The 17,891-nt window shown below is 39.3% G+C and overlaps 1 protein-coding gene across 1 annotated transcript; it reads left to right on the forward strand.

Moving 5' to 3' along the window:
- Nucleotides 1-4,584: 4,584 nt before the first annotated feature.
- On the forward strand, nt 4,585-7,360 carry LOC129938897 (pre-rRNA 2'-O-ribose RNA methyltransferase FTSJ3). Its single transcript, XM_056046720.1, has 3 exons — nt 4,585-4,768; nt 4,837-6,636; nt 6,703-7,360. Exons 1-3 carry the CDS (start codon nt 4,702-4,704, stop codon nt 7,269-7,271), a joined length of 2,436 nt encoding a protein of 811 aa, XP_055902695.1. The 5' UTR covers nt 4,585-4,701; the 3' UTR covers nt 7,272-7,360.
- Nucleotides 7,361-17,891: the final 10,531 nt, after the last annotated feature.

Raw genomic sequence — 17,891 nt, forward strand, 5'->3', positions numbered from 1 at the left:
GGGGTAGACATACCCACAGTTTGCAACATTGTGAAAATATTTTGTCAGAAAGTGTGGTGTGCTTGAAAATCACAAGCACCTACTCTTCTAATACAAAAAATGCACAGATTTTAATACAACTAAGGGTCAAAGTGCCCCTTTAGCATTATTAATTTTAAATAAAGCATAGTAAACAAACATTTTGGTTACACATTTTTTTGATGTAATTGTTTTCAAATATTTCCAATAAACATTTCTGTATTTTCTTCAAATTCCTGGACGGAATATCAGCCTCATCTTCGTTGAAATGTTTCTTTGGACAGCAGCCATCAGCTGTTTTGTTTGCATTTGATTAAGTGCTGAATGTTTCAAAAGATTTCTTTGTTAACCCTAGAAAGATAATCTACGTCTGCTAGACGGATCACGCGCAAAAAAATGTAATATCCTTTTAGCTGTAAACTGAATCGTGTCGGCTGCTTGTCCGTGACGGCTGTAGTGGGATGGTAAGTACATGTGGTGATAAGTTATAGCTATGCCATACGTCTGGGAGACGTATTATTATCTTTTATGCAACTTCTGTGAGATATTTGAAAAAATAGTGTTTTATTATTTACAGATACGTTTTATAAGAGTGACACTGAAGACGAATTTATTGACGATGATGAGGATGTGCTGAAAAGCTACGATGAAAAACAATCAGCGTTAGGAAAAACTTCATCTTCAGACGCTCGCATTATTATAGTCGTAATAAGCACTTTTGAACAACCGTCAAGGCTAAAACGTCACGGTAAGATCCCAATAAATGTTGTTCGACCCCTTGCTGTGTTTCAACTTATTTATAACAAATGAAATAGTTAGTGAAATATTGAAATGGAGAAGCATAGAAATCTCTCTCAAACATATGGAAAAAGAAGATAATAACAAAGAAAACTGTGCATTTATTGGCATTCTTACAGTATCCGCTGCTATGAAAGATGATCACCTTTCAAAGAAAAACATTTTTGACAGCTCTTTTGAGTCGTGGCAGATTCGACTTTTTTATCACTTGTATGCACATGAATGATAAATCACTACGTCCACCACTCAGAGATACGGATCCATTTATACCTATCACAAAAGTTTGTGACTTATTTATAAATCAGTGGTTGATCAATTACACTCCGGGATCACATGTACATTTCGAACAAACCCGATAGATGTGGAATAAAGATTCCGATGATGTGTGGCAGCGGCACAAAGTACAAGATAAATTCCATTCCCTATATAACGGACGAGTAACCAATACCAATGGTATTTCTCAAGGTGATTACTATATCAAAGCACTGTCCTAGCCAGTGCATGGTACCTACCGTAATATCACCCGCGGCAATTGGTTTACTTCTGTACCCTTGGCAAAATCCTTACTTCAGTTAAGATGGTCCTTTGACACTTGTGTCATATAAACCGAAACCATCTAAGTTGGTATATTTGCTTTCATCTTGCGATACAATGAAAAACACAAATGGAAAACCAGAATTGATTATGTATTATAATCAATTACAAAGGGCGGTCTCGAAACATTCAACGAAATGTGCTCGCATATGTCATGCTCTAGAAAAACCAACAGGTGGCCAATGGCAGCACTATACGACATTTTCAACATAGCTTTCATAAACTCATATGTCATTTACTGTCACAATATTCAGTCAAAGAATGAAAAACTTATCAGCCTCAAAAATTTCATGAAAAAACTCCAACTTTGAAGAGAACTCTTCGCCAAAATATTTTAGAGTTGCTACCTAATATAAGTGGAAATAGTGTTCAGGAAAATTAAGAAGAGCCTGCAAAAAAGAAAAGATACTGTGATACAGAATGTCAAAAATACTGTGTGTCATTTTTGTATTTAATTTAATCGTATGGGATTAAAAACTACTAATACTTATTAATGTAGTACCCGTGGCATGATGGTTAGTGCGTTGGACTGTCATGCAAGGGGTCTTGGCTTCAATCCCTGCCTGTGCCACCTTAATTAAAAAAAAAAAAAATAATTTTCACGGGTACTGCCTCTTGCGAGGAATTGAAAAATCCTTCAAGAGTAATTCTTGTCATGAAAAAGTGCTTTCTCAAAAAAAAAAAAAAAAAAAAATAAGCCGTTCGGATTCGGCCTTAAATTGTAGGTCCCTTCCATTCCAGACAACAGTACTCGCACACAGGAATGGTTGAGAGTTGTAAGTCACTAGGCCCTGGTACACAACGGACTGTTGCGCCACCCCATTTGATTTGAATACTTATTAATAGACTTGTTTTCAACCAAAAAGTGATAATAAAGCCACTTTTAAGACTTAAGTCAATTTTAATGTTCCTTTAAAAATATGTTATTATTTTTGTTCTGTTAATTTATAATAGAGTCTAAGTTTTTTGTTTTTATCGTTTAAATTAATATTTATTTCTCGTTAATATTTAACATTAAGTCTCTGAGACGTATTTTACGTCATAAAAAATATCATTATCTTTAAATTGCTTCTAGTTTTCGGCATGTTTTATATAAAACTTGTGGCTTACGAATAATGTATGGAAAAACTTGAGCTTTTGATGTAGGCTATAGGCCAGAACCGATTATTTCGCGAAAACCGGACTTTGATGTGAAAAGCCCAACACTCTTGAAAACGTTTGAAAGATATTTTGGAGAACAGCGTGACTTTCTTTGTGAGGTTATGTGAAGTTGGTTTGGCAATGTTGATCCATTAGATTTTCAGAAAGTCATAAATAAATGAGCCCAAGCCAACGAGCCAAGGCTCAGCTCTGCCTTGTGTGGAGGAATAACGAGCCAAGTAGTTATGTCTGTTAACATAATCTTATCAAAAAGTTTAAAAACTATCTTACTATCTCGGTATATTTTATACAATAATTTAAAAAAGCAAATTCTTGACTTCGTCCAAGGATTTCATTTAGTTTGCAGGTAAAAACTCATGGTAATCAAACTCGAAAAAAGTGATTAACAAGTCAGACATTTCTAAATCTAACCAAAATAAATGTGAGCAATATAAAGAATCAAGCTTCAAATATCGAAATTTAAATATTATAAATTTCTTCCTTATTTAATTTTATCATGGAGCAATATATTTTCAGTCTTATTTAAAAACGCTGTATAGAACCTACATAAAGTTATGTAATCTCCATAATGTCTCTAAACGCAAAAATGCTATTTATAAAACTTATGCAAGGCTGCATAGTCCCATAATAAGCTAAACGCGTTTAAAGGTTACATAAGGAAATTATTGTTATTATTATTTCGTGAATGTCATTTTGATTTCTCTACATTTTTTAAATTAAAAAAAAAAATAATGCCCATCCAGTTAAGCTCATTATTAATGATTTTATTAATCTAAATCACGATTTACCAACTCCGAGACGGCGGAAAGTTTATAAAAATGGTTCAACCCGATGAGCATAAGAAACGAAGAATTTAAAAAAATATATGGATTTTAAAAAAAGAATATAATCATAATTGACGGTACGAGACCTTTTCGTTTTAGTTTCCATTTTTGTCCGATGAAAGTACAACCCAAATTTCTAATTTTATTTGTTATGACAAACAGCTGATTTGATAGACAGATAAAAGGAATAGATTGCTCCATTTTGATACTTATTTGACATAATGATTATATAACTAAAATGTATAGCCGAATTTGTTATAAATAGGAATTTTCGCAACGTTACATAGAGCCTGCATAAATCCTTATGCACTATACAACTATTCATCTGTTTAGCGAATTCTATTAAATAAGACTGTTTATATTTAACATAGCCACTTTGTTGCATTGCAGGTTTTATATACAAATGTTAAGTCAAGAAACTACATGTCCCTAGGTGTCGCCTTCGTAGATTCTTTCAAAAATCTTTATTTTAGTTTTTTTATCCTCCATATTCTTAGGTTTACAAGATGCAATCTGTTTTTGTACATACAATCTTTCATACTCCTCAGAGTTAAAACAAGCAGATTTAATTAATTTTAAATGGAGGACACTTTTTTCTTTGTTAAATTTCATTCAAGGACAAAAATTCAATCTAAACATTTGTCAGTTTTTTCAATTTGTCACAATTCTTTCCTCATTAACCCTATTTAAGCCTAGTACATACTTCCTCGTGAAGTGAACGTTCGCCAGTGGAGAAAGTGAACTTTTGACATTGCTCACTGGTACACACTTGTGAGTACACGTTGTGAACATGAACAAACCAAATGTCAAAGCTTCACCAACAGTTCCCGTACATTTTGCACGTGAATAGCCCGTGAACGAAAACTCTCCACTTTGTTCTCCACTCAGCTTCACGAGCAAGTTCACGGGTGAACCAAAAACTGAAATTTGTATGGGTTCACGAGATGGTTCACAAGTATGTACTAGGCTTTAACCTTTTCAAGCGCTTAGATAAGTATTGCTCTATGTAAAGTTGCATTAGTTTTACAACTTACATTTTTGCTTGAAAATAAGACTGTACTTTTATTCACTATAGACGGCAATTCTTCAAAAACTAGTCTACACTATCGACATGTGAAATGAGTCTCGAAATCAAGTGATCTATTCTCGAACGCTTCCTTTTTTCCACATATCTGTCATCACAACTGTCATTGGCACTCATATTTTTCTACACGTGCGTCTTGAATTGTTGATAAATTTTATTCCAAAGACTTGAACGGAAAAAACTAATTTTTACCCATAAATATCCAACAACAATTCCAAAAAAATGGGTAAAAAGACCAAAGTTGGAAAGGCCCGTAAGGATAAGTTTTATCAGTTGGCCAAAGAAACAGGTAAGTCCCTCAAAATCAATCCCAAAAAACGTCTTGTCTTTAAATCGCTTTTCCTTTGACGCTGCCAGGTTTCCGTTCACGTGCCGCCTTCAAGTTAATTCAATTGAATCGTAAATTTGGCTTCCTCCAGCAATCTCAAGTATGTATCGATTTGTGTGCCGCACCCGGAGGTTGGATGCAAGTGGCCAAACAAAACATGCCGGTCTCCTCGATCGTAGTTGGTGTGGATCTCTTCCCGATCCGCCCGATTCCCGGATGCATTGGTCTCGTCGAAGACATCACCACAAGCAAGTGTAAGACCTCTTTGACAAAAGAACTGCAATCGTGGAAAGCCGACGTAGTGTTGCACGATGGTGCTCCAAATGTCGGAAAGAACTGGCTTTTCGATGCCTACCAACAGATCTGCTTGACTTTGAATGCCCTTAAACTGGCAACACATTTTCTTCGAGGTAATGGATGGTTTGTGACGAAAGTCTTCCGTTCCAAGGACTACAATGCCTTGCTGTGGGTGCTGAAGCAACTCTTCAAGAAGGTCCATGCCACGAAGCCAAGTGCTTCCCGTAAGGAGTCAGCTGAAATCTTCATTGTGTGCCAAGGATATCTGGCTCCAGATAAAATCGATGCTCGTCTCTTGGACCCCAAGTACGTCTTCGAGGAACTCGACTTGGAGGGAAAGAAGAAGAGCAGTCTTCTGCATCCCGACAAACAGAAGCGCATCAAGGCCGAGGGATACACAGAGCAGGAGGTTGCCCTGCGCAATGACATCTCTGTCAAGGACTTCATGGAGAGCGCGAGTGGTTTGGGAGCCTTACAGGGCATCGGTAGTATAACAGTTGATGATCCCGCAGTCCTGAAACATCCCAAGACCACCGAAGAAATCCTCGAATGTTGTAAGGATATAAAGGTTCTGGGCAGGAAGGACATCAAAGGTATTCTGGCCTGGTGGAAAGCGGTCAAGGAAGATCTATTCAAGAAGCCTGAGGAGCAGGAAACAGCTGTCATCGAAGAAGAGGCACCAAAGAAGCCACTCACTGAAGAAGAAATCAATGAACTGGACATGCAGCAGTTGGACAATCTTGTCCACACTTTAGCCGAAGAGGAAAAGAAGGATTTGAAGAGGAAGAAGAAGAAGACACAAAAGGCCAAAACAAAGCTAAATGAAAAGATGAACCTGAATATGGTCATCAAGGGAGACGAGGGGCCGACAGAAGGCTTCGAAAGTGAAGTTTTTGAGCTGAGAGACATCAAAACCGCCGATGAGTTGGACGCTTTGTTGGATGTTTCTCCAGATTTCGATGTCGAGGGTCCTGAAGTGGAACGTCAGAAGCTTCCCAAGTACAGAAAGTATGACAAAGATGACCAGAGGCTCAACGATGATGCTCAGTATGAGAACGACAGTGAATCCGAAGTCTCACAGTCGGATGACGAGAGTGACCTCGGCAAGGATGGCCTCGGTCTAAGTGGAGACGAAGACGACAAAGAGAATGCCAGTGGAAAATCCAAAAACAAAAACAAGAAAAAGCGTGATGAACATCCTCTGATCAAATCCGGAGACTTCCGAGACAAAGACACAAAACGTCAACAAAGGGTCCAGCTGTGGTTTGAGAAGGATAATTTGCAAAAAATCGACTCCGACGATGATGAGGACTTTGATTTGGATCGTCTGGCAAAGGAATACAAGGCTAAAGGTGTCGCAGTCTTGGGAGCAGACAGCGAACCGGCAGCGGCAGAGAATGGAAACAAGCCTTTGGGCAAGAAGGCCAAGCGTAAGGCAAAGTATGCCGCAGAGAAGGAGTCTTCCAGTTCGGAGAGCAGCGATTCCGAGGAGGAAATCGATGAGGAGAAAGTCAATGGTGATATGAGCAAAGGTAGGTTTTTAAAAATGGTTCCTTATTGAAAGATCTTTCATAAGCTAACATTGTTTTTATTTTTAGAACCTAAAGTCAAGAAAATCCGTCTATCAGAGGAGGAACTCGCTCTAGGAGCCATGATGATAAAGGGAAAGAAAACTCGCCGCGACTTGGTCGACAGTGCTTGGAATCGTTATGCCTTCAACGACGAAAACCTACCCCATTGGTTCACTCAAGACGAAGAAGTCCACATGAAGAAACCAGTTCCAGTTCCTAGAGAAATCGAAGAAGAATACAGGCGTAAGGTCGAGGAGTTGAATGTTCGTCCAATTAAGAAGGTCATGGAAGCCAAGGCACGAAAGCGACGTCGTGCAACAAAACGTCTAGAGAAGGCAAAGAAGAATGCCGAGAAAATTATGAACAATGCCGATGCCAGCGCCCAAGAAAAGTCAAGACAGCTGAAGAAAATCTACAAGAAGGCCGAGGAGAAGAAGAAGGATCTAACTTATGTGGTAGCGAAGAAGCATTTGTCTGGAAAGCGAGTGCGACGACCGGCTGGCGTGAAGGGACGTTTCCGAGTTGTCGATCCAAGGCAGAAGAAGGACAAGCGAGCAGCGAAAACGAAGTCGAAGCGCGACAAGAAGAGGAAGTGAGCGAAAGGAGTTTAGGCGTGTCAGGATGTTATAGATTTGATTTGATTATATTTTATATATATATAGAAATAAATAATAAAAGAGATGGACATTATTTTTTAATGTTTTAAGAAAAGGAAGATTTTTGTTTGTGTTTGTTTTAAGAATTTGAGGGTTTTTCTAGGTTAACAAATTTCACTTCATTGATTTTCGACATAAGTTTTTTTGAGAGCTGGTGGCAACAAAATCATGATCTTTTCAAATCAAGAACACAGGGAAGGGAGACTGTTGAAACTGCGCTCTCAGACAGAAAATCAGGAAATTCGAATTTCAAAGAGTTCAAATAAAGGCATTCCCTTAATACGTCTGTCGTACAAAGCCCTGGTTGGTATTTCGAAAGAACAGGAATCCTGGGATGAAGTATTGCGTTTACCACTTGCCGAGAAGCGCAAATGGACTGAAGCTGCACAAGAGGAAATCAAGTCAATGAACGAGCTTAAAGTTTGGACACTTACAGATTTGCCGCCTGGAAGAGGAACAGTAAGTTGTAAATGGGTATTTAAAACCAAACTAAATGTAGACGAAAGCATTAGTACCATAAAGCCCGACTTGTTGGAAGAGGATTTTCTCAAAAATTCGGTGAAGATTACGATAAGACCTTTGCGCCAGTGGCTAAACACGAAACTATAAGAACTCTTCTAGTGGTTACACAATTGAGACGATTGCATGTGAGGCATTTTGATGTGAAAAATGCTTACTTGAATGCAATACTGAGCGATGAAATTTTCATGGACCAACGCCCAGGGTTCAAAATGTTGGGTCATGAAAAAAAGGTGCTTAGACTTAATAAAAGCATATATGGTCTAAAACAACAGCTGATCCGTGTCTGTTTTCAAGGAAAGAAAGCAACGGCCAAACAACATTTATGTTGATTTATGTGAATGACATTCTGGTGGCTGGATTTTCTGAAGAACTTATAAACACCATATATAAAGAACTCCAAAAGCATGTAAAGATGACAGACTTGGGTGAAGCGAAACATTATCTCGGTGTAGAGACCTATCGGGAAAAAGATGGATCGTTCAAACTAAGTCAAACAAAAGTCAAAAATTAAACAACTGATGAAAACCTACAAACTTGAAGATTCAAAAGGAACTTTAACACCAATTGAAACAGATTTCTTAAATCCAAGTGAAGTAACGAGTCCGAAGTTACCAAATAATAGCTTATACCGTAAAGCTATTGGATCATTACTTTATATTGCAACCGTTTCAAGACCAGATGTATCCTTAATCTTTTGAGCAGAAGAATAGAATCTCCAACTGAAAGTGACTGGAAAGCTGTTAAAAGGGTTATGCGATACCTGGCGATGACTGTTGACAAATCTTTAAGGCTTCAAACAAATATAGACAAAACTTTGGTGTGCTATGTAGATGCTGACTGGGCTGGTGATTCAAAGGATAGAAAATCAACCATTGGGTAGTATTCCAATTCGCAGGAAGTAGTATAGCTTGGTCAAGTCGTAAACAGACCTCAGTAGCTATGTCTTCAACCGAAGCGGAGTATGTAGCGGCATCACATGCAAGTCGAGAACTAATTTGGCTACGAAGACTTTTGACAGAAATGGAGGTAGATATTAATCAGCCCACAATTATCTATGAATATAATCAAGAATGCATTCGCCTAATTGAATCCGACAAGTGTGGAACTCGAACAAAACATATTGATATTTGCCACCATCATATAGGAGACCCAAGAGAGAAGAAGATCATCGAACTAAGATACTGTCCATCAAATGAAATGAGAGCTGATATTTTGACAAAACCACTTTCGAAAGATGTTTTCCTTAATTTTATAAATCTCTTAGGAATTCGAAAGGATGAATAATCGAAACCATCTGGGGCAAGAGGGGGTGTTGAAACTTCGCTCTCAGACTATTCAATACTTTGAATTAATGTATACTTCGTTTTTATATATTGTTTCAAGTAAATTTTCGTTTAATGTTTTTATGAAAATTAAATTAATATTATTAAATCATAATCATCGTTACTAGAAAGAAGTCCTTGTTTTTATTCTAAAGGAAACATATATTGGAGAGGATACTTTCAATATGCACAAAAGCGCCCATAAATTGTATTGAAATCCTTCCGAAGGCAGCTCAAGCAAATTGGACTTTTATTTGAATTCAATAATCCGTTTTTCTTAACCTTACAAATATTGTCTAGTTCAAAAAGCTTCTTAGATAACTGTTGTTCAGCAGGTCACTATTGTCCAACAAGACATGGTATAAACTATTTTACTATACACTATAGGTACACATAAGGTAACACTTCGGGTTCCCAGACACAAGGCAAAACAGGGACATGCTGGGAAAAGGTACAACGTCGAACGGCTACAATCGCCAGAGATCGCCAAATCCTTCTCCGATCGAGTTACAAGTAACCTTTCTCGAAGTTCTATGCCGCCAAAACAATGTATCGCAAACCAGTGGCAAAATTTCCATGATGAAATCAGAGAAGCCACCTCAGATGTGCTGGGTTTCAAGCAGCCACCAACAAGGAACCCCTGGTTTGATAAGGAATGTCGGCAGGCAAATGCAGCCAAACAACAGGCACGCAAAGCGGCGCTGCATAAAAGGACGAGAGCTGCTAATGAGCTCTATGAGCAGAAGATGCGAAAGGAACACCGACTTCTCAGAAGGAAAAAAAGGGCATGAGAAGCGTGTGGTCGAAGATGTTGAGAGGTTTAAAAGTAGGAATGAAGTTGGAAAGTTTTATGAACAGGTGAAACGAAATTCACAGGCACATAAACCTAGGCAAAGACGAAAGTGGAAACATCATAGTGGAACCGCAGTCAATGCTGAAGATATAGGAGGACTACTTCTGCAGACTGCATAACGGCGACGACGAACTGAATTCCGCTGTCAGGCAGATTGATCCATTCTACATAGACGACGAAAGCCAACAATCCCGTCCTCCCGACACAGACGAAGTAAAGATTGCCATATCTAAGCTGAAGTCTAATAAAGCCGCTGGAGTGGATGGCTTAATGCCGAGCTCTTTAAAGCAGTTGGAGATAAGTTGGTTAGGAGCATGCAACAACGTATCTGTAAGATATGGTCGGAAAAAAGCATGCCCGATTAATTGAACCCCAGTATTGCTTGCCCGATTCTGAAAAAAAGAGACCCTCTTAACTGCACCAACTATAGAGGAATCAATCTACTTAACATCGCCTTTTCTCTGCCGTAGTATGTATACGTCTAAAGACCATCGTCAACAACCTAAAAGGTCCTTATCAGTGTGGTTTTAGACCAGAAAAGTCCACAGTCGATCAAATATTCACATTACGGCAGATCCTGGAAAAAACTCAAGAACACCAAATCGACACCTGAAAGAATAGTGCAGAGCTCTCACGTCAACACTAGAGGCACTATATTTCAAAAGTCTGTCCAATTACTAGCATATGCTGATGACATTGACATAATCGGAAGAACTCAGCGTGATGTCAATGGGTTTAACGGTTAATGAGGGCAAAACAAAGTACATGTTGTTGTCAAGAAAGGACCTACAACACCGACGTCCTGGTCAAAACGTGACCATCGACGGACGTAACATTGAGGTAGTCAAGGACTTCGTCGACCTAGGCTCCGCTGTAAACGCAGAAAACAACACCAGCGCTGAGTTCAAACGCAGAATAAATCTTGCTAACCGCTGTTTCTTTGGGCTAAGAAAGCAATTGAGTTCAGAGGCATGGACTATGACAAAAGCGGATGAAAGCACTTTGGGTCGCTTCGAGAGAAAAGTTCTTCGTGTGATCTACGGTCCCGTATGCTTCGAAGGGAAGTGGAGGAGAAGATGGAACGACGAGCTGTACGCGTTGTACAGCGACGGAGACTTAGCCGGAAGGGTAAAAGTCCAACGACTAAGATGGCTGGGTCACGTAGAGCGCATGGATACCAATGTTCCGGCCCACAATCGCAACAAAACGTGAGTAGGGGAACACCCCAGGGTGGTGTCCTTTCGCCTCTTCTATGGCTTTTGGTCATGGATACAATTCTCGTTAAATTAGAGAGATGTGGAGTGAAGGTGGTAGCCTGTGCTGATGATTTGGTGCTATTGGTGTCAGGAAAGTACACCTCTGTGATTAGTGAAATCACGGAGTCAGCTTTGAAGAAAGTTAGCAGCTGGGCCACGAGTTGTGGACTAGGAGTTAACCAAAGTAAAAATGAACTGTTGCTCTTTACCACCAAAACTAAAGTACCGCCCTTCACGCTACCTCGACTCAACGGTCAAATCCTAAATCCTAAATATTGAAGTACGGGTTAAAAAGGCCTGGGTTGCCTTCTATGCCTGCAGCAAAACTTTCGGCAAAAAGTGGGGACTTCAGTCGAAGATGATTGTATGGACGTACACAGCCGTAGTACGTAAAATCTTAACATATGGTTCGATTGTGTGGTGGCCTTCTCTTAGCAAGGCCTATAATATTGCGTACTTGCCCAACGGACCACTTAAACGTTATTTTGGATCTTCTACCAATCGACCTTTTTATTGAATACATAGTTTCCTGCAGCGCCATTAGGCTGAACACGTGATAACGTGTAACGAAATTGATAACCTCAGATATTATCTCGGTAGACACTGACTACTGCACTCCTACTTTGAGCCTTAGTAAGGGTTTTAAGGTTATTTTCCCATCCAGAGAAGATTGGGAGGATGACATCGTGTTGATAGGTTTCGACACAACCATCTTTACTGACGGCTCAAAGGTGGAGTGCGGAGTTGGTTCTGGGATCTTTTCTGAGTCCCTAAATGTAGCCAAGTCCTTTAGGCTTCTTGACTTTGATAGCGTTTTTCAGGCTGAACTGCTGGCAATAAGGGAGACTTGTAAGATACTTAAACAAAGCCCAAACCAAAACCGAAATGCGGCTATCTTTACAGACCACCAGCCAGCTGTCAAAGCCATTAACTCGGCCACTTCCTCATCTAAATTGGTCCAGAAATGTCGCGATGATCTTGCGAGCCTGAATATTAACCTCGGTGTCACCCTGATCTGGGTTCCGGGCCATAGTGATATCGTAAGAAATGAACGGGCTGACGAGCTAGCCAGGCAAGGATCGGCCCTTCATAGCTCACTTGCGGAAATGGTTAACATTCCTCTTGGTGATATGAAGGGTAAAATCTTTTCTTTCTACCAAACTGAATCAAACCGAAGGTAGTGCAATTTACCCAACTGCATTATATCTAGGAAGATATGGCCCACCTATAATAAAACCCGTACAAACGATCTTCTATGCAGGCCAAGGCAGGATTGTTACGATTTGTACCGGACATTGGCCTATAGGAGCTCATGCAGAGAAGTTGGGTATCTCTTACAACACCTCTTGGCTGTCTTATTGACAAATCATACAAAAAAATAAGATAGCTAAATAATATATTTTAAAACTTTTAATTATAATCATACTTCTATAGAAAAGAGCTAGCCTGCAGAATTGATATAATTTATTAACTTCCATATTGTTAATCCAGAGTATAGCTTGATTTTGCGTCAGTATTTCGCTTATTTCTTTAAGAACTGGACATCTTCCAACAAAGTGTAAAACACTTTCCGTTTCCTTTAAATTTCACAACGTCTCGAAGTCTCAGCATCATAGAAATAACCTCCACTGTGTTCTCATCTCTAAAATAGTTAATTGGACCAAGGTTATGACAGCGATGTTTGTAAATTAATCTATGAGTTGAATTTAAAGCATCTTCTTGAGATCCAGATCCAACGATATTTCACACCACAATGCCAGCTCGTGCCATTCTGCGTACCAACTACTTTTTTGATTGATTGCATAGAGGGCTGCTTTCTTCGATAATGTAGTCTATATTAAGTTTTAGGGTTAAATAAAAATCGGCGGTAGTGCAGTTTCCAGCAAAGCCATGTAATTTAATGTGTTGTAGGGGAGATAGCATATTCTTTTAATAAAGAATCTTAGCAGTTCTTCCACACTTTTGTACTGTTTGTACCCCCAAACCTGTGCTCTGTAAAGCATAATAGAGCTGACACTGCTTCAAACACACGAAATTTGCTACTAAGTGCATGTTCTTGCTTAAGAAAAAGAAATACTTTGCTCAGGAAGTTCCGATTGCACTTTTTACTTTCATAAGTTTTTTACTAAGATATCTTTCCATACTAAGCTTTTCGTAAAACACACTCACCCTATCAGTTCGGTCCCGTTAGAACACAGCCCGACTGAACCGAAGGAGCTCTGCTCCGCCTTGTGCCATGACGTCCCGATTGTAGATGAGTCGCCTATCCAAGGTTCTTCGTTTGACGTGGTAGATTAATGGAACTGCCAATCTATCCTGTATCAGACCGCATCTATATTAAAAGAGGAATGCCTCTGGTGGAATGAAGCCGCTCAAGCGTGCACTTTCAAAATACTCGTCGTTCGGATGGAACGAAAATTAAATTGTTGGTCGAAGGCATAGCACTTGCAATGTGACCTCGGACAAGTTTTATCACGAAATTGTCAATTCTGTTGATTTGAGCCCCGTTGTATAGGACCTCGTTGGAATAGTAATGCACATAAGAAGATTCGGCTGTTCGATATAAGCCGGTACAGCATCGTAAACACTGCCTCTCGAACACCCGAAACTTCTCCATCTGGGAAGGGGCAACGTTGAACCACACAGGACAACCATAAACGATCATTGGCCGTATGAGGGCCATGTACCAAATTACCTTCACTCTGGGGTCAAGCCGACTGCTTAAAAACAGCCGTTTCGTCAAAACGAAAGCTCCTCTGGCCCTGGTCAGAGCAGCATTTATATGTCTGTCGAAATATAAATACTGATCTAACCAGATACCGAGATACTTCACTACACTTTTGCTCGCTAATGGCTGGCCATGAAGATCAACGATGACCATCTTGCGCCAATTCTTGCACGTATTCCCCGTGGCTCTAGCCAACCGAGTCCTTAACAGAATTGTCTCCGCCTTCTGCGCATTTATTTGCAGTTTCCAGTTGTCGCAATACGCTGAATCTTGTCGGAATAACGTTGCAAGAGAATTCTAATAACCTCAACCTTTCGGGCCGTTCTGTACGCAATTAGATCGTCGGCGTACGCAATTGCCTTTGTAAGAATACCTATCAGATCGCTGGTGTAAACGCTGAAGAGAATCGGCGAATTCACCGCTCCCTGTTGTAGACCATTTTTAATTGAGAATGTTGTGGTAGAAGTTACATTGCCACTTTTGACAACAAACTTTCTACCGTTCAGCATATCATAAAGTATATACAACAATGGCTTGCTAATGCCAAGCCTACTCAATTTTAGGTAAAGACCTTCTAACCATACGGTGTCAAAGGCCTTTTCCAAATCAACCAGGACAGCACCTGTGCATTGTTGTTTTGATTTATTCCATTGGATATCAGAAACGAATTTTGACGCAGTATGAATTGTGTCATGACCCGCCTTGAACCCGAACTGTTTATCCGGAATTATTTTGTTGTCCGCAGCCCACTTAGTCAGAGACTTTTTAATGATTTTTTCGAAAACTTTGATGATGCGGGGAAGAAGACTTATCGCCCGAAGATTTGACGGGTTGTTGTTGTTGTCCTTTCCCTTTTTCGGGAGAGGATGAACCACAGCGGTCTTCCAATGCATTGGATAATATGCATTATTTAGTGCATTGTTGAAGATTGTGGTGTAAATGTCAATTGCTTCCATCGGTAAATGTCTTAGTACAACTTTGGATATACCATCGACACCTGCTGACTTTTTGTTTTTTATTGAGTTAAAGATGAGCTGAAGCTCAACCTTCGTCACTAACAAGGTCCCGTTTGGCATTTGCCAAGGAATCGTCATTGAACCGCGGTTCTCAGATCACCATTGTGTCATATCATTTCGAAGGTAAAAGTAATTAAGTAGGGCTCTGTTTTCCAGGTCGTGGTTGGGGCGAATGCTAACATTCACCTTGTACACTTGCTGGAAAGCAGCTCCCACCGCCTCCACTTTTTCCTGCGGATCTTCAATTATGTAAAAGTCATCGTCAAAGATGGCTTCTTCTGGATCTATTTGCACTGTCCTGAGTACGTCTTTGTTCTCTTCGGTTCTTTGGAGTTTCAGACTCGGAAGGTCATTGTCGTTGCTTTTCCTGAATATCTTGTTGATTTTAGGAAACATGCTAGGGTCATTGGAATTAACTGACCGGATCTTGCGGTCCCAGTACTTGTTAATTGATAGCCTGTAGTTCTCCTTAATCAACAGATTGACAATTTATTATTGACGACTTCAGAGTCCTAACCTCCAAGTCTTGTGGGTCTGTCAGTCGTCTGTACAAGTTTTTGAGTCTTGTCAGTAAGCCACTCTTGTGCCTTCGCATTTCGTCAATAGTCGCGTTTCTGTAAGCGTCCATTTGATCCCGTTCTTTGTACTTTGGTATTGTCCGTTACATCGTTCGTTTTATTGTATCGTCCATCTGTTGTAATTGTTGGTCAATTTCTGTATTTGTCAGGTTTCTGTTGTTTGGTGTTGCTATGTCACTCGAACGAAGTTCTCTCAGAGAGGTGGCAGCGGTGTCGATATATAAGTATTTATTTTAATATTCGGTCGTTCGCTTAGAAAGAAAAAAATAGTAAATGATATTCCAGCCGCTCAAGCTATAATGCAGCCTTTATCCGGTAATAAGTTTACGGTTCAAGCACCGGAACACTTTTCGTTCAGCCCAACAGATTGGCCATGATGGAAATGTCGATTTGATAGTTTTAGAATAGCTTCGGGGCTAGATAAAAGAAACGATGGTCCTTATGGGTGATCAGACATGTGACATTTTTCTCTCATTCAAGCTAAGTTCCGCTGATGAAAAGAAGTTTATGCCCTTATTAAACGCATTTGAAAATTTCCTTGCAATGAACCATAACGTGATTTACGAAAGGGCAAAGTTCAATTCTCGTAGCCAGTTAGATGGAGAAAGCATCGAAGATTTCATTATAGCACTTTATTTGCTTTCATAGAATTGCAATTATGCTGCTCTGCGCGACGCAATGTTACGGGATCGGGATTGGTCGTTGGTGTGGGAGACAGACAGTTGTCAGATGGACTGCGGGAGTAAAAGTGAATGGGAGACCAATAACTTTTATCTTGAGCACCGGTTGACGTTTTACCACGTCAGCACTTTAAATCAACATTTCCTCACGTGAAGTTAAATTCATCATGATAAAAAGTTATGCGGCCCTTCTGGCGGAAGACTTAATTTCGCAGGTGTATTCAACTGTGAATTAAATTATGGCCAACAATGCTGTAAATTAAATGTTTACATAATAAATTATTTAAAATCACCACTTTTGAGTTTAAAATCATGTCAAAATTTAAAAATTATAGAACGCATAAACGTTGATGAAATGCTGCAATTACAAGTGATAAGAAGGGTAGATGAGCCGACGGAATGGTGTGCCCCTATGGTCATTGTTGCCAAACCCGATGGTGACATTCGGCCCTGTATTGATCTCGGGAAACTGAATATATAAACTCCGAAGTAATCTTATTTATCAGCTCATTTGAGCCGTACTTGTAAAATCCAACTGGAATTCCGTCGGAACTAGCCACTTTTCCATCATCATTGACGGTTAAGGGATTAAAGAGTTCTTTAAAATGCGACAAAAGAGTCAGGTGTTAAGTCTCTATGTATCCTATACTCATTTCCATTCAGTCTTTTCGCCGCTTTCTAAAAATCCGATGAATTCTCGCATTGTACTATATTGAAATAGTATTCACGGAATGAGTAGTTTCAAAAACGTTCGCTTTCGAATCGAACGTTCGACTGACACGTCTACCTTCAATTGATCGTGCAAAAACTACCAAAAACATAATTGTCTACAAAACACTCCTTAGGCACGCTACAGTGCAATCTTGACTTGTATTATGTACATATTTTAAAGAAATGTTACATAATCTTTTTCCAGTTTGGCAAGGAACCCTTTTACATAAAACATCAAATCGAATTTTTCAAAAAATAAATAAATCAGTAAGTAATAAAGTTCAGCTTTCAGTTGAATGACAAATTATGATTATCCGTCTTTTTGACATAAGAACAATTGACTTACTGCCTTACTTTCAAGTTTCTTATGTCGTCTGAACCTGCTCATTCTTCAGGGTTGCTGTCTATAATTGACAATCCTACAAGAGTGCCTCTTGACTTAGAAAAGCACCGCTCACTAAGCTTGCCCGCCTCCATTTCGGCGATTCTTTTCAAAACCAAAACCAACGAAGTGAATATGGATCATTCTTTGTTTTGCTATATCGGGCAGAATATAGCATTTCTCTTTGAAACCTTTAATCCTACATATAGCTAAGGCACTACAATAACTCTCTTCGTCAATGAATCAGTCTTTAAATAGCTGCTTTTCATGACCAGACCAAATATTATTTTATTTCTCATTAAAACAAAAAAAGCGGAATCATCATTTTATGACCCCAAACAAAGTTGTTGGTATAATCAACTTATAAGGTCAGTTTTCATGGCTCTGTTTTAAGTCTTATTGCAATGTTTATAAACAAAAAGCAAAGAAGAAATACAAAATAAACCTAAAAATTGAGTCATGAGTTGTTTAAGATTTTGAATTAAGCCACTACTGCCAGTGATTCACCCGAC

Source organism: Eupeodes corollae, chromosome 1 (genome assembly GCF_945859685.1).
Source record: "Eupeodes corollae chromosome 1, idEupCoro1.1, whole genome shotgun sequence".
NCBI classification, from domain to species: Eukaryota; Metazoa; Arthropoda; class Insecta; order Diptera; family Syrphidae; genus Eupeodes; species Eupeodes corollae.